This window comes from Haliotis asinina, chromosome 8 (assembly GCF_037392515.1).
Source record: "Haliotis asinina isolate JCU_RB_2024 chromosome 8, JCU_Hal_asi_v2, whole genome shotgun sequence".
Taxonomy (NCBI): Eukaryota; Metazoa; Mollusca; class Gastropoda; order Lepetellida; family Haliotidae; genus Haliotis; species Haliotis asinina.
In genome coordinates this window covers 25185264-25208402 of record NC_090287.1, presented here as the reverse complement: position 1 = coordinate 25208402, position 23139 = coordinate 25185264, and the positions used below count along the sequence as shown (strand labels likewise).

Genomic DNA, 23139 nt, shown 5'->3' with positions numbered 1-23139 from the left:
AATCATGCTGGCCAGCTGTAAATTTAGACCATCCATCAGACATGGAACCCGTCTCAAGCAGTCGGACAGGCCTTATTTCATACACTGGTTATATTATTACATGTTAGTTTAATGACACAAGTCATATAACTATTTGGGCAAGGATTTGCTGAAAGTCTGTAATTGATCTCAGAACATGTTGATAAGGCAAGAGACATCTCTAATCACAGCACAACATGTTATGCATGGCATCCCATCCCAGAACATCCTATGTACAGTGTAACAAATTAAATTGATATCAAAACACTCAGTGACTAAATAAGAGAGTAAATATTTTTCAATTTGGAAATTCCTTTTTTATGTATTAATACAGGGGCTGTGGGGTAGCCTAGTCGTTAAAGGACTGGTTCATCACGTCAAAGGTCTGGGTTTGATTCCCCACAAGGGTATAATGTGTGAAGCACATTTCTGGTGTCCCACACCATGATATTGCCGGAATATTGCGAAAAGTGTCATAAAATCAAACTCACACACTCACTATATATCAACACTCTTTCACTATACAGAATATATATATCAGTGCATCAAATATTTCCATCGGTAAATTTTGGGGTTTTTTGGGTGATAGTCATATTGTTGATGTTACAGCTGAAGTTCTGTGGGCTCATACTACGGACAGCATGTGCATAGGCTATCAGCTGGAGACACACGACAGGCCAACGGTGAGCATGTTGAAGATGCCATAACTCCAAGAAGAAAGTTTACCTGCTACTTCTTGCAATGTTCAATTCATTAAAGTAATATATTCAAAGAGTAATTTCCAGAAATCATACCCATTGGGAGTTTAAACTCAGGGCCACCTCACCCTTCCATTTGTGACTATTGGAAAGTTTGACAGATGGAAATTTCTCTCTCTGAAAACAAATCCCAAATCTCAATCAATGCTGCCTGTTTTCTAAGCTACAACAGTTTATAACTGAGCTCATCAGAAACAGATACTAGTAGGTTTACATGCTATTATTTCATAGGTCAAGCATGGTCATTCTCATCATGCTCGTGGCTTTTTACTTAATTTGTTTTACCAATTTATTGGTAATTTAAAAACAATTCAATTTAGAAGATGAAAGCTAGTCCTAGGGTGTGACGTGTAGCCATGTCCACTGAGTGACATCCATATTGGCTGGCTTATAGCAGCATTCAAAATACCTGCCTGCCTTACCTCCCAGGACAGATGTTCTCAACACAGACTTTCAGGTTCTCAAATTCACCTGCCCGATGGTCAGGTTAAAATGTACACACGTGCATTGTATATGAAGATATTTTGTGGGCAGGTAGGTTTTAGCCAGGGCTAGCAAGTTTTACATCTAATCAGTGATCTGGATGAAATTTTTGGGAGTTTCATACCCTGGCTATTGTGGTGGTTTAACAAATACCATTGCTATATCATGACCTCCTAGTTAAAGGGGCAACGATCGGTTCAGACAGTCACCGTTTGGATGTATTTAGGTCTGATATTATGAAGTGGGCAAAGCCTCTTGAACATGTTTTTTGTATATTTTCAGACTTTTATATCTCGTCTTCCTGATTCATCACTACCTGGAAAATCTTTTGCAATGGAGGGGAAGAATTTTAAATTGTGACCAATCCAGGTGAATGATTTAATTGTACAAGCATCTACCTGTGATATTACATCACATGAACCCACATCCAGAAGCAGAACGATAATCATATACATGTATCATGTTAATCCACCTGTTGAGCGAGTGAGTGAGTGAGTGAGTGAGTGTGTATATGAGGCTTTATATCTCTTTTAGCAATATTCCGGCAATACTATTTTGAGGTACTCCAGAAATGGGCTTCACACACTGTATCCATATGGGGAGCTGGATTACGGGTCTTTGGTGAGATGAGCTAACACATTAATACATATTCTAGACCACCAACCACATGTTCTCTGAAGGGGAATAAAGTCATTCTATATAACACCACTTCATCTGCCAACAATGCCCAAATTTTCCTGCCTAATTGTGTGGAGGGCTAAACTAGAAATGCGTACCAGACTTTCAGCAGGATTTATGGGTATAGTGCTGTCTCAACACAATATATCCACAACAGGATTACACTGGGAACTTTCTGAACATGTGATGGGCAAGCAGAAATAAATATTTTTCATCACTTGTTTGTAGTTTTTATTGAAATGTTTTGATTAAAAGCTGAAACAATTCAGGTGTCCTACATATTATGTTTAAAGCAAGTTTTAATTGTTGCTTGTGGTTTATATAGAGGTACCAATGAAGATCTGAGTTAGGACTGGTTCGCAGCAACCCATGCTTGCCATAAAAGGCGACTATGCTTGTCATGAGAGGCGACTAGTGAGATAGGGCGGTCAGGTTCGCTGACTTGGTTGTTGACCCATGTCATCCTATCGCAATGGTCTATGCTCATGCTGTTGATCACTGGATCGTCTAGTCCAGACTTGATTATACACAGATCACCACTATGTATACAATTTAACTAATCATCAAATGTTTTCAACATAAAATGCTCTCAATATAAACAATATACACAACCAGTTTTCATATGTTTATTTAATGAGGCTTTCAACAGGACAAAAGGGTCTACAAGGACATGAAGATTCATCAATGTAGATACAAGGTACATTTGCTCACTGGAGTGAGTGAGTTTTACGCCGCACTCAGCAATATTCCAGCTATATGGTGGCGGTCTGTAAGTAATCGTGTCTGGACCCGACAATCCAGTGATCAACAACATGAGCATCAATCTGCGCAATTGGGTGAGTTTAGTTTTACGCTGCACTCAGCAATATTCCAGCTATATGGTGGCCGTCTGTAAATAATCGGGTCTGGACCAGACAATCCAGTGATCAACAACATGAGCATCAATCTGCACAAATGGGAACCAATGTCATGTGTCAACCAAGTCAGCAAGCCTGACCACCCGATCCCATTAGTTGCCTCTTTCGACACGCATAGCCGCCTTTTATGGCACGCATGGGATGCTGAAGGCCTATTCTACACCGTGACCTTCACGGGTCTTGTTATATGAATATTCAAGTTGTTATGTCTACAAACTGTAATAAAGTCTTTTGAAATTTGTGTACGTTCGTATGTTTTTGTATTGCCATGTCAAAGGGAAGTAACTCTACTGTAGTGGTGTTCATAAAAGTTCATTTCAGTAGTCCGTACGTTTCACTATCCGAACATTTTTTATGAAAAACAGAAGTGTCCGGATTAACGCGGCCTGACTGTACCATTAGGAAGTTTTCAATCTCACAGTCATAATGTAGGCTGTGATGTCCTGATGGCCCCAAGCACAGTAGTTCGTCTCAAGATATTCATCATTTTGCCGTTCTCAAGTGTGTGAATACCTCACTCAGCAATATTCAAAGAACATGAAAGAGGCCTGTAAATAAATACGTCTAGACTAGATGATGTAGTGACTGATATTGATTATGTTGTTAACCACAATCCACACACTGTCAGGGTCGATGACACCCAATCAGCAAAGTCACCCAACTAGCTATCTCATTGATTTGGTCATCTCTTCCAACCACCACACATTGGAGATCATTGGGATCGGTTATAGACCAGGTGATCTTAAAAATGAGCATCAACAATGAGAACAATGTTTCCTCTATTTCCTGAGGACAATGTTTTCTTCACTACTTAAGGTCAATGTCTTCTTCACTACTTGAGGACAATGTCCTTTTCACCTTTTGAGGACACTGTCTTCCTCATTTCTGAGAACAATATCGTCTTCAGTTCCTTGGACATGGACAAACATCTTCTTTATTTCTTGTCATCTTTGTCAGGTTTAGTTCTATTCTGCAATTGTTCAGCTATCTCGTCCAGCCTATCCTTATCATAGCGGTCCTTGGCATCATGGAAGTCCTTGGTGAGCTTATCCAACTGATCAAGGTCTTTCAAGGACACCTGACCTGATCCCCTCCTGGCTGCCTCAGGCTGCAATATACACAAAATGTCCACAGGGTCAATGGATATAAAATAAGGGAGTATAGTTTAAAGAGAGTAACTGAGTGTAGTTTTACGTGTGTCAACCAAGTCAGCAAGCCTGACCATCCGATCCCATTAGTCACCTCTTACGACAAGCATGGGTTACTGAAAATCAATATTCTAACCTGGACCTTCAGGGGTCAGTTTAGATTAAAACATATAAATTATGCACCTTCACTCTCATATGGACTGTGTATATCACATATCATGTATATATTTGGACACCAAGATCAGTTTCTTCCTCAGGAGCAAATATTGTGGGGATGAAACTATTCATTTTCAACTCTGGTGTAAGAGAACTTTCACAGTGACATGGTCACATCATGTGGCACTTCATATCTAGATGCCTGTCATGCCCTCATTTATCCATCTAAGTAACCTTTAAACCTTATTCAATGCAAACTTAAGAATATCAATGTCATAATAATTCACTGCAGCAGAAATGTGTACAATTGTTAAGATTACCAAGGTGAACGACAGTACGAGGTGAAATGGGGTTTAACATTGTGCTTAAGAATGTTTCACTCATATAGCAATATGCATGTATGTGTATGTGTGGCTGCTTGTACTCGCCGTGACTTGAGCGGGTCTTATTGTGCTAGCTCACTGAGATACCATGCCGCAGTTAAGCATGTATGCCCCAACACAAAAACATTATAATGACTCTGAACCAACCAGTCCTTGTTGTACCAATTAATGCCAAGCAAGTACCATATTTGAATGTCTTATGGTATGACACAGCTGGGAATCAAACCTGCAATGTTCTGCTCTCTGGGCGCACACTGTAACCACTACACCATGGAGGCACCCCAAGGATGATAAGACGGCAGAAAATTCAATTTCAATCAGTAATTGCTCAATGGAACAGCTTTGATAACATGTAGCACAATGACCTTATGAATTTCAAATCAAGAACTTTCAATATAGCAATGATGAAATTTGAACTGATGACATGATTAGTTTCTTGTAAAGTATATATCAAAAACTTAGAAGTTGCATGGTGAGGTAAACACTTAATTTTTGGTTTCAGTTCATTTCTAGTTTCAAATCAAAATAATCTTTAATGGCTTACCTGTGATTTATCTGGTTTCCAACCAATGAAGTATATTATTTGAAATGTTGCAGGTACCCCGTCTTCATTTCCATGCATTTCTGCAATATATGGAAAATATGATCTGAAATTATGTCACAGATGTGTTCTGACAGGTTCTTTATGATAATCAGATTCGGTTATGAAAAATAACAAAAAAAAAGAGAATCCAGCCAACCAGCCCATAGAAAAATGCTTTCAAGCTAGTTTGAAATGATCATGATTGTTGTTATTTCAATGTGTGCTCATCAGACCAAACCTTCAGCAACCCATGCTTGCCATAAAAGGCGACTATGCTTGTCGTGAGAGGCAACTAACAGGATCGGGTGGTCAGACTCACTGACGTTGACACATGTCATCGGTTCCCAGTTGCACAGATCGATGCTCATGTTGTTGATCACTGGATTGTCTGGTCCAGACTCAATTATTTACAGACTGCAGCCATATAGCTGGAATATTGCTGAGTGCAGAGTAAAAATAAACTCACTCACTCACTCACTCACTCACTCACTCACTCACTCACTCACTCACTCACTCATCAGACCAAAACATATGTAACCACAGTAATCTATTCTATGGCACTAAGGACTGCAAACGTGTTGGAAAAACATAAAAGTCTGATGCTGAGACACAATAAATGAGGCCCCGCTTGTGTCAAGTCTTGCACAGCAAATAAATATGATATACTAGTAGTAGAAGGGATGGGGCTTCTAAATCACCACCGTATAAGCCATATCATCATCAATAACGTGAATCTAGACCCAAAAGAACAGGCACTAACCGTCTGCTTTCACATAAAGTGATTTTGGTATCTAAAAAATCCTTTTTAACTTCAATGGCTCATGCCATGGTGATTTAGAACGCCCCATCCCTTCTACTACTTATGTGTTTCAATCTCTATAGTGGGGGGTGTGGGGGTTCCCCTCACACAACCCGTCTCACACAAGTCCACAGCAGGCAAGCCTGCTCGCTGTGGGTTGGTGTATGAGCAAATGTCTAAATACCAGCTGAAAGAGAAAGATTAGTAAGATTAGAAAGAATAAAAAACAGTAAAAGAGGGTCCGTTTGTAGCCACAGTCCCCCAAGTGAGAATTAAGAAAGATGGTGGTGCACATTCTTTCGGAGTTTGTGAAAAAGGGGTCTAGATTCACGTTATTGATGATTATATGACTTATACGGGGGTGATTTAGAAGCCCCATCCCTTCTACTATACTTTTAAAATACACACAAAAAATCCGTAAATAAGTGATCTTTAAGCGACTTGGTTGACCTGTGGATTTATAGGAAGCGATCAAGTTCGGTTTTGCATCGCATTTAGCAATATTCCAGCAGTATCACGGCTAGGCATGACGAGCAAACGCTTTAACCCCTAGGCTACCCATCACCCCAAACTAACCCACATTACTTATAAGAAGGACTAAGTGTTCTAACAGGGTATTTATCATTCATCAATGGTTCCATGCCCATTCTGTCACCCCAGTCCAGTAGTAAGAATGCATTACACCGGACATCTTCCACCATATCTTATAAGTTTTGGTCATTTATTTTAATAAGAAGGATTATTTTGAGAGATTTGGGGTTAGGGTTCTAATCCAGTATGGAAGGTTCTTTATAATCCATTGTCTATATTGTACTTTCTAACTTTTAAAATGCCACATTATGGTAAGTAGCTGTCCAGTGTAATACATGTGTACCACTACTAGCACGCCCATCAAAGACCAGATTATCAAAAGGCTGCCACAATACACATGACAGCGTAACACAGCCACCTCTCATTATTCCCAAGTCCATAAGCAAGATCTTCTTCAAGAACCAATACTCACCTTTATATATATCAGCTGCTGCTTTGGTAGTGCCGCGGTGCAGCAATAACTTCCTGTTCCAAGAGCAGTTGTTCTCTCCCATACCTGGAAGAGAGAACATGGTCATACATCATCCAACAGGCAAGGTGAAATGGGTTTTAACTTGGATTCCATATTGTTACACCTATAAGGCCACTTGGATGCATGCTTGTATGTGATTGCTTGTAATGATACATAGCAGTAGACTATGATGATAGCCACTAAGATGAAATCCTGCAGTTTAACTACCCTACTCAAGACAATGCATATTGACTTGATTACGTACAGACTGCCACCATATAGCTGGAATATTGCCGAATGAGGTGCAAACGTAAACTCACTTGCATGTAGACACTAGGCCAACAAGTCCTTGTTTCATTCCTTGATTACATAGCGAACCGTGAAGGATCGGGGTAGAATAGGCCTTAAGCAACCATTGCTTGTCATAAAAGGTGGCCCTGCTTGTCGTAAGAGGCGACTACCAGGATTGGGTGGTCAGGCTTGCTGACTTGGTTGACACATGTCATTGGTTCCCAATTGCACAGATTGGTGCTCATGCTGTTGATCACTGGATTGTCTGGTCCAGGCTTGTTTATTTACAGACCACCACCATATAGCTGGAATATTTGCTGAGTGTGGTGTAAAACTAAACTCACTCATATGATTACATAGCACAGGAAGGGTAATAAGAAGTACCATCTTTTCATAGCTTTAACACACTTCTCCACACCACTACACCAAACCTTCCTCTCAATAATACACCACATTACCCTCAACTTACACTTCAATCAATTTCTGGACTGTTATCTCACCTTTGAGATCTTGCATAAGTTCGTACATGGATGGGTAGTTCACTACAAGTTCGTCTGTGTCCTGCCATCATAAATAGGCATGAAATAAATAACAATAACGTGACCTCCTCAAGGCATCATGAAGCTGGACTAAGTCAAGGTAATGTTAAATTTGTTAATGTTTTGGAAATAATTTAGACCTATTATGTATTGAATTTGATGCAACAAAGCACAAAAAAGATGCTTTTCGTTCGTCAAGAAAGTTTCAGTTCAAAGCAGTGTTGGCTATACTTTAATTTACCAGTTTGTCATCAGTGCCTGCTGCCGCCTGCAGGTCATAAAATCTACAGATCCTGAATGAAATAAGCAGACCCATTTTGTTAAATTTAAACCAATAAAACCAAAAAAGACTCCACTGTATACAGTATCACACTGTTTTTAGCTAAGCCTACGGCACACTGAGAACTTTTTATTTGTTAACGACTGGAGTTGAAATTCCTGTGCACAAAGAGATGAAATATCAGGAAGTGAAACTGTAAGTTACTGTAACATGAAGGATCATAGATGATTCCAGGATGTTAATAAAGGCTTGGCATTAGATGTTTTGCATACACACACACAATCACACAAGAATGTCTTCCCCTGCATCTCCCAGTACATACGATAGTTAACATGGTGTAGCCAGATCTTGTCAGTAGGTTGCCTAGGTCTCTTACATCAGTGAAAGGAGAGATGTGAGGGGCAAAACCCTGAAAGAAATAAGTCATATATTTAACATGATGTTTTGTATAGTCAAGTTCACTGTAATTAAGAATATGTCTTTCAGAATTATGATCCATAATTTCTTTATTCTAAAGTGAGTTTACAGGTACTTTTGTGGATCCAGGAATTTTCAAAAGAAGCTATGGGGGAAAAGATTCAAGTACAGGTTCGAACCCCCGGAACCCCCATTTGGCTCTGCCAATGGGATCATGCCATGATTTGACAGGGGTCAAAAGTCTACCACTTCAAGTGACCACAATCAAGTGCCACTGCACTTGCAATTTATATACTTCTTTTTTTTAAATTTGTTATTACAAACTGGAAAGTACACCTTTCATCATATTTGATTGATTCAGACAGGTGACATAACAACCCTCTCTCTAGTCATGCAGGGTGGTGATATTTACCCCTTCCCGTTCTGTTTCTGCCAGCTGCAGGGATACTCTCAATTCAAACAGAGTGTCGCCTCCAAACATGCTGCCAATAAACACCCCATCATCCTTCAGTGCATTGTGAACCTACACAGGACAAGTGCATGTATACAGGAATCCAGACAACCAAGAGAAAACCAGTACTGAAAATCTCTTTTCAGCTTCAACTGATAAAATTGCAACTTTTTACCAACTCAAGATACCAGAAACTGCATATTTCTCTACACAAATTAAAATTATATGCAACAGGAAAATGAGGAAGAAGTTGTATGTACTATTTTCTTATCATTTAGGCATACATTTTTGTGAACTGTATTAAGCATTGAGATATGAACATTGCTCACATTTAAATGAGAACTGGTTTATGATATCTCGTAACAGACTGTTGCATTATCTAACATCACCGAAACAGGATCAGTGCAAGAATGGCAAAGTGAGGAATAACACAGAGGAAATCTACATTTTCATTTTTCTCAAAACTGTAGAACCCTTAGACTGAATCTGTGATCAAGTTTACAGCAAATGTACAAACCTGCCTAAAGCATCCTGGTAGGTCATTCACCCAGTGAAGGCTAGAACACCAAAAATGAACAAAAGCATCACCACCATGTCCTGTATTTACCAGATAGGAAACAGAAGCATATGGAATATGATGAATCAACGAGATGAAAGTGTACCTTTTGAATTTCCTAATCCATCATTGATACAGAGAGTGTGTGAATGACATTTTGTTGCTGGACACAAGACATGAAAACCTAACACTCAGGTTGTCTGACAACAATAACATACCTGAGACTGCTGACAACAAGGTCAAGAGAATCATCTTTGAAAGGAAAATATTCTTCATCAGCAATAATTCGGTGGGTGGGCACCTCTGGAGATAATGCACTTTGCATCTGTAATGAGAAAACACTAAATACATAGAGCGACATTCATACTTTATGCTCACTCATAAACTTTAAACATGTTTTGTGGCAAACCTAAGTGATTTTATCAAATTACTGATAAAATCCTCCCTCCTCTTCACTCAACAGAATACCACAAAGTTCCCAATTGATGCTCAGTGTTATAAGTTTACCTTACTCCTTTTAGTGATATTCAGTATTAGCACGTAGAGAACATTATTACCCTTAAGATAAATTTGCAACAATTCTGATTGGTTAATAGCCAAAGCATACAAAACCATGTAGGCAGATTTGCCTGGGTGTACGAATCGTACACCCCCCTTATCTCTCTCATAACATACTACATGGGTTGTACGAATGACCTTGACTGTAGATGGAGTGTGGCTGCCAAACAGCTGATTGCTTCAAAATTTGAGAGTCGTGTATTCAATTATAAGATTGAACAGGGCAATAAAATTGTTGCCGCAACTTTTTACTTGTTTGTGTCAATGCACATACTGAAAAAACTAAACTTTCTCTGTATTTCACTTTTCATTTGAAAAAACATCAAATTCGATCAATTTTATCGTAAACTGAGTCATCCCACGTTATCTCCCTTTGGGACCATACAGGAAATGTCATGGCAAAACATTTTGCGTCTCATTCTCCCGAAGGTTGAATGTTGTTATCTGAAGATAAGCTTATTTAAAAGATCTTAGGGTAATAAATTTGTCACACAGTGTTCTGGAAGAGTGTACAGTACTTTAAGACCCCTGTAAATTCTGTATTTCCTTCAACTGCGCCTCAGGAAATATCGAATTTACAAGGGTCTTACAGACCTGTAGACCTTTCAAATCACCATGTAACTATTTTATTGTAAATATTACAGTTTATGTTACAATATTCCAGCAATATCACAACAGCCTGGGTCTAACAAACTAGTGGTTAATGCCTTGGATTCAAACTCACAACCAAATGATCCTTACACTAGAGTTACAAATCAAGAGATGCCAGTATATGAATCTAGCACTGACTTGAGCAATTACAGGGTACCCTGGACTATCATTCCTAATTTCAAACACTAACTACTTGCTGGGAATTGGTCTGTTTTATCATGCACAGGTTTAAGTTAGTATCTACCTACCAGTACCCTGTCTGCCATGTCGCACTGATATAATGTCCCAACCATGTCACTGTAGATGTGCTTGGAGACATGACCTCTGCCACAACCAAGATCAACAGCAACACCAAACTTTCTGTTGAAAAACAATGAAAATTCAACACAATCAGACATGTTTGCTATCTTAGTGTCTTTAGACAAAATCCTGGTGTAATATGACAGAATAGCCAAGAATTCATAAGTATCCCATGTTAACCGGTTATTTGTTGTATATTGTGTTGTATTACCACATCATTAGTCTTAAGCCTATTTGCAGTTGCTACTTTACCTTTTAACATCGCAGATTCTGTCAGCAACTCTGTATCCAATCTGCAAATGTAAAATGCAGGCAAGTTGTGTCTTGAAGTTCTTTGAAGGTCATTTAGAAGTGATGAACATGTGTCAAAGATGTTTGTTTTCATATCACCTAATGTACTTGCTAAACATGACATTTCAGAGTTGATTCTTACTCTTCTTTGGTTGATTGATATATACTATCTGAGTGAGTGAGTGAGTGAGTTTAGTTTTACGCTGCACTCAGCAATATTCCAGCTATATGGCGACGGTCTGTACATAATCGAGTCTGGACCAGACAATCCAGTGATCAACAACATGAGCATCGATCTGTGCAGTTGGGAACCGATGACATGTGTCAACCAAGTCAGCTAGTCTGACCACCCGATCCCGTTAGTCGCCTCTTATGACAAGCACAGTCACCTTTTATGGCAAGCATGGGTTGCTGAAGGCCTATTCTACCCCGGGACCTTCACGGGTCATATACTATCTGAGCAATGGGCATAACAAGATGACGATGAATAATAACATAAACCAAGAACAGATCCAGTAATTGAAAACATGCTCAATTTGTGTTATCTTGGAAAATATTGAAATGGCACAGATGAACAGTTTTCAGTGTGACTTCACTGCACTACTTATATTACAAACAATATGGAAAGAGTTCCGCTCATACCCTCATCTTTTCACTTAAAATATTTCCACCTTCCACAGTGGAATATTCCAACACTGAAATAAGTTCACTGCTTGTTATTTATACCTGTTCTAATTTATTGAATGTATATTTAGGGTGACATATGCATGTCAGTTTGTAATTTTGGCTTTTGATAGGGGTGGGAGCACGGGCGGAACTCTTACCCCATTTTGCAACTTTTAAACTTTTGCACTCTCAATCTCACAGATTTACATGGGTTTGACCAGCATGCCAAATAAAACCCCAGCACATGTTTACGTTTTTCCATACTTAGGAATATAATCATATGTCGATGTCATTAAGAATTGCTATTGTCACTGTGAGGCCAATGTTGTATTGCTGTTATTGACAGATATCACAGATGACACGAACCTCCTCTTTCAAATACTCGTATACTTGATAATCTTTCATCAAAGCCGTTCTGTTTTTCTGTATGCGTTTCGCTTTCCTGTCAAAAACATTCATAGGACTATCAGACTGTCCAGCTATCCCTCTGCAAGATGCACCGTTGAACAACGACCGCCATAATTTCCATGAAGAACGAGCATGAGCGACTTGACACCAGGTTTGTGACGACAGCGATGTAGCTCTACTGAGATGCATTGTGAAGTATTTCTATTCTGTTATCTGATGAACGTTATAATTCAGCAATCATGTCTGACGGGTGTAAAACAAAGTAAGAAACGGGTAAAATATGAGTCGAAATGGCATCTACATCGACAAAAGGAAGTTGACACTAAACATACCTCAAAGAACTGAAGAGTGCTAAAATTGTCTCCCTTAGTTTACACGGTGGGTGTGGGGGGTGTGGGGGTGTTCCTTATGAAACGGTGCATAACGTTTTGTTAGTGGTTATTAACTGGTATAACTGATAACATATTATATATAGTGACTCTTATATCATACATGTGGGGTGAATATGAGTGGAATGGAGATAGTTTGTGAGACCCGTTCAACAAAACAATCGTATCGCTACGACTGTCGTAAATCTATGTTACGGTGTAGGAGGTACGACAATCGCTGCGCTACGATAGCTTTGTGAGATGAAACAATTGGTGTGAAACAGGTAACATTTTATAATGAATCAAAGAGTATCTTCAAAGATTAGATCTACGAATAAAGAGTTTTAAGAATCTGCTTATCAGTTGCATGGAAAAAAGTTAGTAAGTTATAAGTTAGGGATATTGGTGTTTTTATTATTGATATTTTATCAGTGTATCAATGAGTAGATAGATCATTATTCATATTTCAAATTTTACATATATCCCTAACTAATTTTGTCCAGTATAGAACATGCTATTTAATGAAGACCATGTGCATAGAGAAAAGTTCTGGGTATTGTCTTCTTTTTATTTTTGAATGCAACGTTTCAGGCATTGTTCTGGCCCCGTCATCATGCAAAGTACCTGATGATGTTAATCTTCTTATCATATCGCCTTTGGACTCAAGGGCTGTAGAGTTTTATTCAGGCAAATCACATGTACTTCTGATTTACTATTAGCTGATAGCCATACACGTTTCAGAAAGAACTCTCCAATCTTTGCAGGTCAAATATGTGTATACACCTATAGTTGGATAATACCCATCTGATATGATAGTTCACTTGCTTATAGTCATGGAGTGGCAATTTTTGGCCACTCTTCAATTTTTGTCTTTTCTAAACATCCTTTGACTTCTAATCAGACAACTTGCTTCTGATTGTGTATTCTATTGGCCTTCTGGTACTGCTATTAGCCTATAGCCAATTGTGCCTTTCTCGAATTTGTATCTTTAACAATCAGATAAACTATATCTGTTATTAGATACCATTGGCTGATAACCATGAAGTTTTATGTAAGCAATTCTAGTACAGCCATAGATTTACAACCTTACATTACCAATGTCCATCTCTTTGCTCTTTGTACTTAAGCCTGTAATACATTCTCACGACCGATACCCATGTAATTGAGTATCTAGTATGCTGGAATAAAACAAAAAAAATTATCATAAATTAAAATTTTACTGTTTATCGTAATCGCCTCGAACTGTAAGGTTGTACCCACCTATCCACTTTCTGATGTTAATTAAATCACTGGATCAATATGCAGGTGACAGGCCGTACTCAGTAATATGCAAATATAATGTAGAGTTTCAGATGATTGTTACGAAATGAACCCTCGCCGGAAACATTCCCACCACAGTTCAAATCAACCGTCCCAGCTAAGTTCGATGGTTCGTTTCCTGAATGTATTTGGCTAGAAACTGTCATCACAATGCCAGTGTGTACATGTAGGTCATGTGAAACCTGCATCACTATGCTTTCTTCCCCATTAAATCGACCTTTCTTGATAAAATTAAAATCATGTCCCAGTGGCGCTATGAACCACTTTTTCCAATGATGAAGTGGAGAAATAACAAAATAGTCACGGGATTTCTGAAAAATACATTTTATTGAATAATGACATACCTAAGAGACATAGCACTTGCACATTTCAGTTTTGGGTCAACTGATTAAATACCTGTAGGGATGATCGGCACTGTTCTAAAGCAGCTTTTGTGAATGTCTTGACAATAACGGATTCATTTGAGTTGCGTTTTATCTCCATTTCTTGTTAAGACATTTCAGTTTTTGAAACCAGCCTTCACGTTCACATACAACAATAGGGCTCATTCTATGGTCTCATTGTCGGTTTCCTTTCAAGTACTTTTTCGACAGTGTGACCTTCACACAACCAAATCCAGCTCTGAGGAAGCCAAGGAAGTGAGACTGAGTCTTCACCTCGAAGCTGTTCGTGCTGATGAGGACGCGCGAACCACGAAGACGTCCTTCATGGGACCCCCCAATGACATATACCTGTCCCCGGTGTTGGCAAATCTCAAAGTCTACACAGCCGTCGAGCTCCGGCAGACTTGCCTTACAGATGAGTTTGCCATCTGTGAACTGCTGGAGGCCGTATCTGGATACAAGATACACCTCGCCATCGATAGAGAGGGCGCGGATCTCAGTGGCGGGACAGGGGATTGAGTGCAGAACACACGACTCATCTTTGGAGGTGTCGTAGTACTGGGTCTTTTTCACGTAATTACCATGCTGATCAACGCCGCCGAACAGGTAGATCTTGTCGTGGATGACGGCGACTGCTGGTTTCTGTACGGGGATTTGGAGTGTGCCAGAACAGGTCTCCCACACATCACTAGACACGGAGAACTTGCTGATGGATGAGACCATTCCGCCGCACACACCCCTATCGTCGAACCACATACCCCCAACCAGATAGAGGTGATCGCCAACCACAGCTGAAGAGTGGGAACATCTCTGCTCCGGCAGGCTGTTCTCACTGATCCATCTGTTCTTGTCAAATCTCTGAAGACGTTGGCTGGTCAAAGTTCCGCCGCTGACAAAGATAGTGGATCCATGGGCACTTGTAGCGAAGTCAAAGCCGGGATCGTGGGACAACGAAGCGAGTCTGTACCAGTGGTTAGACTGAAAACTATAGCCATGCACAGTCCGTGAGGTTGGGTAGGTCTCATGAAGTAAAACATTGGCGCGGATGAACTCCCGACGGTGTGAGGTCGTAGTCTGGGCGTTTGCTTGGTGTTGAACATGACCCTGGTTTTGGTTGACGGTCGTCTGCGACGTTGTCAGTGGTGTTGATGTTGTTGAAGAACCACCCTGCTGTCGATGTTTATCGACGTAGCCGCCAATGACAATAATGATATCCTCCACACCAGCTGATGTCCTTGGGACAGTCCTTGAGGACGAAAATTCAGCCCTTCGTCCTGGAAGAAGCTGATAGGCCTTGGCATTTTCAACTAGCTGCAAGCATAACTTGTTGCGTATGATGACGTCATTGGAGGCGATGCAGTGAAGGAGGTAGTGAGGGTTGATGAAGGGGAGGCGGACACTAGCTAACACTGTGGACAGATTGCCCTTTCTTGAAGATGGATTGTGCCTCAGCCATTTCATCACTGCCTCGAACACGAACTCCTCACTTGGAACTTTGAGCTTATCTTCTCTCAGAATACCGCTCAGTTCATCTGCCTTCAGAGCTTTGAAAGATTCGGTACTAACAACGTCAGCAAAGTTGGCCACGATATAGTCGAAGGCGAGAGTCTCAAGATCTGTCAACTTTTTAATCCTTGACGTTCGCCATACTTCAATGCTTGTCACTGACGTCATGTGGTCGCCAAGGTAACGCTCACACTCGCGCTGTAGTTTTTCCATGCCGAGCTTCAAAGACGCGAACAAGATATCAGCAGCGTTGTCTCCAGTCAGCACCACGTCTTCACCGTAGATGTAGTCCAACAGGATGGTGAATATGTTGAGGTCAATGCCCCGGATAATCATCTTACCAGTGGAGTTCTCGGTGTCACCAAGCGCGGTCTTGAAGAAGGAGGACGCCGAGCATAGTACGAGACGGTGACAGCGGTGGTCTTGACCCTTCACGACGACACTTATGTCCGAGAATTTGCCGTCAGCACGTGCTCGCAGGACAGCAGAACTCAGGTCCAGGGCAAAGGACATGCGGCGTATCACTTTACGGTTCGCCTCCCTGAATAAATGTATTGTGATACTTGTGAACTTAACAGTTTGAGAACAGCTTGGAACACCAGCAATCAGTACAGTGAGAGTGCAGTCTTTGTGTAGGTTCTAACATCATCATCATTTTCTTAAGACGGTGCAAACCTACCCAGAAACATCGTTCTCACTGTAATAAAGAAGCATACCAATCAAACTCATTGGCGACCATCGACTGTAACACCATACCGACTTTTGTATATATTTATACTCTCTCTTATCTGATGTTATTATTGTATATACAATGTACATGCTTAAAGTCATCACTCGGGCTTCATGTACATTACTAGTGTATATACTCTGTTCAACTGTTAGCTGACCTGACGTTCACCTGACGAAAGGGCAAGGAATAGCCCAGAAACGTTGTGTAAATAAAGAAGTTGAGGTGCATAATAGTTTGTCGTATATTAGAATACCAACTTCTAAATGCTTCTCAAGAACCGAATAAAAGAAGTCGTTAATCCATGTATTGGTATCCTTCAATTAACAGTTGTGATTTTATTAACTTTCCAATCTGCCTGAAATATTTGATGTTTGGTAGCATTCCATGTACATTTGTTTTTAAGAATTATTCCGTTATTACTATAACGTTATATATGTTTAGTATGTATTTAACAATCCCTCACTTTTTCGCATATACTGATTTGTAAGACGATTCTGCTAGGTTTGGTGCTAAGTTGGGGATTAATTTGAATAAGAAACTGAATTCAAATATGTAGATTCATTATGACCGTTGGAGAGACGGTATTTAACGCTGAAATTTGATTCCCAAAGATCGAGTGAGATATGTATTAACTAGAAATAAAAATATATACTGTTGAATACTAGTACGATGTTCGCAGGTTAGAAGCAGCCTTTTAAAACATGTCTAATTTAAACTCTTCTAAAAGTGGACATGACCAGAAACCGAGAAAAATAGCCATTCTGAAATCAGTGCGATGTTCGTTTACTTACATTATGAACTTTTCAGCTGCGAACAATTACCGTTTTGGGGTGGGTAATCTGAAGTATATATATATATATTTTGTTTTGGTGTCAGAGACATCACGTGACTTAAGAGTCTGATCAATAGGTGTTTGTTTAAACGAACGCCACTTACCTCTACTCCTGGCCCCCGTTCGTTGTGTTAACAGGCAATGGAGATACCCACTCTGCGAGAGCTAGTTAAGTTGTGATGACATTTTCACGGTCATTTGTGTTAGGTGTCTGTTGGTTGTATTGTTAGTTAGGAGAAGACGGAGATGTGATGACAGTAACTGGACTTAGTACGGAAAATACACTTCCTTATAACCAGGCTTTCATCTTTAGATTAAGGGTTATTCGCGCTTAAGTATGATATTCTAACGAATTTCTCTGTTAACACACGTCTTGTTGGTGTCCTCCCAATACGACTACTCTCCAACTTTACTACTTCCCAACTCGACTACTGTTGAAATACTCATTTCAATTAGGCACCCTTTATAATAATGGACTCATTCCACTGACTTAGTTAAGTAAAGAACATAACATTTAAAAAAAAATAATTAAATAACCAGGAAACAGGACGGATTGATAATCCTCACTTGTTTGATCAGCTATTTGTTTATACAAACATTAGTTTTATCTGATTGCATCTTTAAAGTTGTGTTTGTGATGATCCTTAAAAGAACTGATCACAAAGTATTCTTGTATAAACAAACAAACAAGCTTCAATGCAAAACAAAGGAGTAGTAGCAAGAGGTAGTAGAGAGTTAAATGTCTCAACGTCTCAGTTTTTCAAAACTTAACTATATAAGATTGGAATGGAAATTTCATGTTATAACTATGGCGAACGTTCAGAGAGCAGAGTTTGTGATATCACAGAGAGGAGCCCGGCAGGTTATACATCAGAGCTATAGATACAAGCTGAACCGCACTGGAGATACTGCAGTCTACTGGAGATGTGTGTCACATACCAAAGTAACCACAACAGAAGAATAGTTTGTTTTGCAAAACTTTATTCCTCCCCTTAAGATATAAGTAACCCCAATACCTATACTAAACTAATTCTACAGGTGCAAATACAACTAACTAATCTAATTACCTAACCTAGCTACATATACAGTTCTGTCTACCACTTATATTGCTAAAGTTCTAATAATACTACTACTACTACTAACTACACTAAAATCCTAATACCCTCACTAATATAGATAATGATTACATATAATCCCAATCAGAAACTAAACAATTGAACTAAATAACAATAAAGGAATTAGCCACTCAGAGAGAACACTTTCTCTTTACAATGTAATCAGAATGTCAGTGCACTGTGGTTCCACTTGGTGACGTCATGGTATTTGTGTGGTATCCCTCACACCCAGGCGATGGTTTCCCTCACGGAGTTTAAGGGGCCTGTGTAATGGTTGATGGCTGTGCCATCCACATCTCACATTACTAGGAGATACATGCTCCTTGTACAACAGGGAAGACTCTTGTCTGTCTCCTTACAGGCGGAGATAATACCCCTCTCCTTACTTTAAGGATAACCGGCCAGTTCCGGGACACTACAATACAATATAAGTAACTACAGTTACTCAGTAAGACATGTGTCAATGTCTTATACTTTATGCATGTACTTTACTCCGATTTACATATTTGAAAGTGGAACAGTTTTTGTGGAACGATAACATTCAAATTTTGAATGGCTTTGTGGCTATATAGTGTTACAATATGCACATATATCTAGAAATACTACATCAGTAAAACAATTTCTTGCTACATCTACTCAATCAATAAATACAAAAGTAATAATGATAATAAAAACTTACGCCAGCCAGCGTGAGATGCAATCCCATACAAAAGTTGAACCCATACAGGTGAACACAGTGGTGATTCTGGCTGACTGTGCAGATTACTACCCTTCCTCACTATTTATATTGACCTCCCATACCCAAGCTACTCAACACCTCTCTATTGTTTACAAATTAACACCCCAGCTCTCTGGCCATACCTGGTCACGCTTCCCTGAACATAACCCTGTTCCCATAGTATTACCGAACATAATCTAACAACAACTCCCAACAATATATAACACACTCTAACAATACCATACTACATCTATTTACAGTACCATAAACTAATTATATAAACGAAATCATCTGTGATCTTGACAATGTGCTCAGACTGGATGCAAAGGAAACATCTCTACAGTTGGCGAATTCATTCGTACTGTTACAGGAGCACACAACCACCCACCAGAAGATGAGACATCAATGAAGTTGATCAGCAACCTCCGCAAGCGCTCCCGTGAAGAAACGACTGCAATTCAACAAATCTACAACGACGAAATCAACAACATCCCTGTAGAAGCTGCCGCCACTGTCCCGCCCCTGTGCTCTGTGAAGTCTGGACTGTATCGTCACCGACGCAAGACAACGCCTGCACTTCCAATGGACCTAGCATCGGTCAACATAGAGGGTTCCTGGGCTAACACCAAAGACGGTCGCCGATTCCTGGCAGTTAACAGTGGCAGAGAAGACAAGATTCTTGTATTTGCGACGGATGAAACACTTGAGATGGCCCAACAAGCGAACATTCTGTATATGGATGGCACTTTCTATTCTTGTCCAGGACTGTGGCACCAGCTGTATGTCATCCACTCCATGGCCGGCGGCAAGATGTTTCCCCTCATGTTTTGCCTCTTACCAGACCGTCGCCGAGAGACTTACACTCGCTTGTTCCAGCAACTGAAAGAAGTTACCCAGGACAGAGTAGGAAGACCCCTCAGCCCAGACGTCATCCAGGTAGACTTCGAGTATCCTGTGCACCAGGCTATTCACGCAGAGTTTCCTACCACCGCAGTCCGAGGTTGTTATTTCCACTACTCCCAGTGTGTCTGGAGAAAGGTGCAGGACTTGGAACTTGTACGTGCCTATAAGGACAACCCTGAAGTTGGACGTTTGGTTCGCCGTGCTGCTGCACTGGCACTGTTGCCTGCAGGGAATGTCCAAGATGTGTGGGTGGACTGCATGAATGACGGCCCTATTGGTCATGCCAAGTGCGAGCAGTTTAAAGACTACATCGTGAACAACTGGGTGGACTTCGGTGCTAGATTCCCCATTGCTGTCTGGAACCACAACAACACTGAAGGGCCGAGAACAGACAACCACCTAGAGGGTTGGCACCATCACCTGAACCAAACTGTGCAGCGCTGTCATCCCAACATCTTCAGTTTCATCTCCACCATCAAGTCCTTGGAATCCTCAAACAGAAGACTGCTTGCTCAGATGATGCATGGTGCCAACCCTCCACCCAGTAAGAGGAAGTATGTTCAACTGGACACTCGTCTGCAGAACCTGAAGACCCAGCTGCAGAACAACCAGAAGACACCCTTGGAGTTCGTGGACGCTGCAGGAAGATTGCTGAAATTAGACTGAACACTGTGCACATGATATACCTGTACCTAGCAACATTCAGTGATGACTATTTTGGCTATGCGACAAATTAAATGCGCTATGTGATAAATGTGTGATAAATGTGTAATGTGTTGTATGTAAAATAAACATGAGATTACACGTGTGTTTATATTTGTGTTGAAAATGAACTGATCCAAGAGTCGCATGATAGGGGTGACAGGTAGTAATTAGAAATCAGTCGTCCATTAAGTTTGTGTATTTAATGAGTAGTCCAGTTGGAGAGTAGTCGTAATGGGAGGGAACCGTCTTGTTGTGTGAGCGTCTATTGAAATCTATTTCAGAGCCATCGGAGGTGCTCATCAAACAGCAAACATCATCAGCATGCGATTGAAATTAAGAGTCTCTTGTAAAACAACTAGAAATGGTATGTCTTAGCAGGGAACCTATATAGAGGTTGTAGGGTATCCCTGGTCTTAGGGTTTGCCTTAAACGTGTGACTGTTGGGCATGTTCTAAGGTGAGCTGTAACTCATTCCATTACGATTTCAAGTTCCATTTTTTAATGTTAAGTAAGTTTTTGTCGCTGGAGCGAAGCTGTATGCACGGAAGATATGGTTTGAATAATTCTTTGATATAAGTCGGGGCAGTGCCTTGTATGCACTGGTAGACAAGTCAACACTTTAACGTTCACTCTTCATCTTAAAGGCAGCCGGTGTAACTGTTTTAGCATGAGGGCAGTGCTTGAACTTGAACTTTGGTCCTTTGCTCAAAATACTTACGTCGGTATTTTGCATACGACGCAGTTCTTGAGGGATGTTAAAGGCCAACCATTACAACTGTCTATTCTGGACTGAATGAGAATGTTGTTGCCAAAAATACATCGGCATGGTATAGACGGTAGGGATTTTTTTTCTCTGCAAATCAGTTCCATGAAAGTTTCTTATTTACATATATGTATATGAGGCCATGTTGACGCATAACTGGAAATGCTTTTTTTATATCTGAATATACATATTTTTAGTTTCAAGATCCAGAAACGTTACCATTTACAGAAATATTTTTGGCGACAACTGCTCTCCAGACATGGAGTTGTAATTGAAAATGTATTCTTCGCGGATACAGTTCATGCAGGCTGTGCATGTCACGCCTGAATGATTTTGACGAATACTGTTTTCAGACGCTCATTCCACTTGACGTGTAGGGAAGGGGTGGGGAGACAAGAAAATAGCTTCACACTTTATACACTGGGGTGAATCGAACCCGGTGTTCGGCGTGATGAGCGAATTCTTGAACCGCTAGGCTTCCCCATCGCCCCTGCAGCCTTGATATGACCACTATATGTGCTGGGTAAGTGAAAGCTGTCGACACTGCACTAGACAATACTTATGCCCTGTAAGGGTTGGGTGGTGATGATGATGTTTATGCAGACACAGGTACAATGTGAATGACTACACCAGCCACCACTCCCTCCCCACCAACGTTATGTTGTTGGAATTGTAAGAGCCTGTTCCTACCTGAGCTAGATCTGAACATTGACAAGCTTTCTGCCTTGCCCCTGCAATCTAGCTAGACTGAAGGGTTATCTGTCCATATCTATTCAAGGAAAAAAACAGACACGGTAGCGGATGTCACCTGTCAATTCGAAGGTCAAGTTAATATTTGGGCTTATCTAGAGACCAGAGGTTTCTCTTTGTTCACAGTATCTTGTTCTAACCAGGGAGCTTATATATAGAGCTGTTGAATATCCCTGTTCTAACCTAAGCTGGTGATTATGTTTAGAAATACATGTACCACAATAAGCACTATTCAAATTTTAATTTTGTGAATCTAGCTAAAGTCCATGCACACTCATTTGGGTGGCCTTGACCCTGGTGTTCAAGGTCAATGGATGCATTTACCTTTTGATGGTAAACTATTCAGGCATAAACTTTCATAAAAATGACAAGACATTCCAGACCCTCTGTCAGTTTCTTTGTGTTGAAAGACATGTTAAACCCATTTCCACCAATTCTTCAGTTCTACTTCAATTCAGGGACCACAACTGTAGCAAATTCAATTTCAATGATTTTCATGTCAAAGTTCATCCATCAAACACATTGCAAGTAATGCCACAATCAAACACATAAAGATTCCAAATAAATAACTGGGGCACATATTTTGAATCCGTAAACTATTAAAACACAAGAACACAACATCAATGTGGGATACACATCCATAACAAATATATATACTTTGGCCACAGTGTAA

At 40.2% G+C, this 23139-nt stretch overlaps 3 protein-coding genes across 5 annotated transcripts in view; 1 reads left to right on the top strand and 2 right to left on the bottom strand.

Annotated features, from left to right (window-relative positions):
- Nucleotides 1-3095, top strand: part of LOC137293599 (threonine aspartase 1-like) — a 73367-nt gene extending 70272 nt beyond the window's left edge. Inside the window, exons 12-13 of one of the 2 annotated variants that reach the window (XM_067824237.1) lie at nt 628-701; nt 1542-3095. In XM_067824237.1, coding sequence (XP_067680338.1) covers nt 628-701; nt 1542-1619 — 152 coding nt within the window. In that variant the 3' untranslated portion in view covers nt 1620-3095. The remainder of the gene's footprint in view (nt 1-627; nt 702-1541) is intronic. The other variant, XM_067824238.1, reaches the window with a different exon arrangement.
- Nucleotides 2550-12716, bottom strand: LOC137293600 (arginine-hydroxylase NDUFAF5, mitochondrial-like). Of its 2 annotated transcripts, XM_067824240.1 has the most exons (11): nt 12332-12716; nt 11261-11301; nt 10957-11068; nt 9718-9824; nt 9461-9500; nt 8905-9015; nt 8398-8484; nt 7757-7817; nt 6927-7010; nt 5086-5165; nt 2550-3962 (listed from the first exon to the last, which is right to left on the bottom strand). In XM_067824240.1, the coding sequence occupies exons 1-11, from the start codon at nt 12560-12562 to the stop codon at nt 3789-3791; spliced, it is 1128 nt and encodes a 375-aa protein (XP_067680341.1). In that variant the 5' UTR covers nt 12563-12716; the 3' UTR covers nt 2550-3788. The 2 variants fall into 2 exon arrangements, with proteins under 2 accessions (XP_067680341.1, XP_067680340.1); XM_067824239.1 differs by lacking the exon at nt 8905-9015 and having other exon boundaries at nt 12332-12647.
- A 1902-nt stretch (nt 12717-14618) lies between these two features.
- Nucleotides 14619-16463, bottom strand: LOC137294220 (kelch-like protein 29). Its single transcript, XM_067825215.1, has one exon. It carries the CDS (start codon nt 16461-16463, stop codon nt 14619-14621), a length of 1845 nt encoding a protein of 614 aa, XP_067681316.1.
- Nucleotides 16464-23139: the final 6676 nt, after the last annotated feature.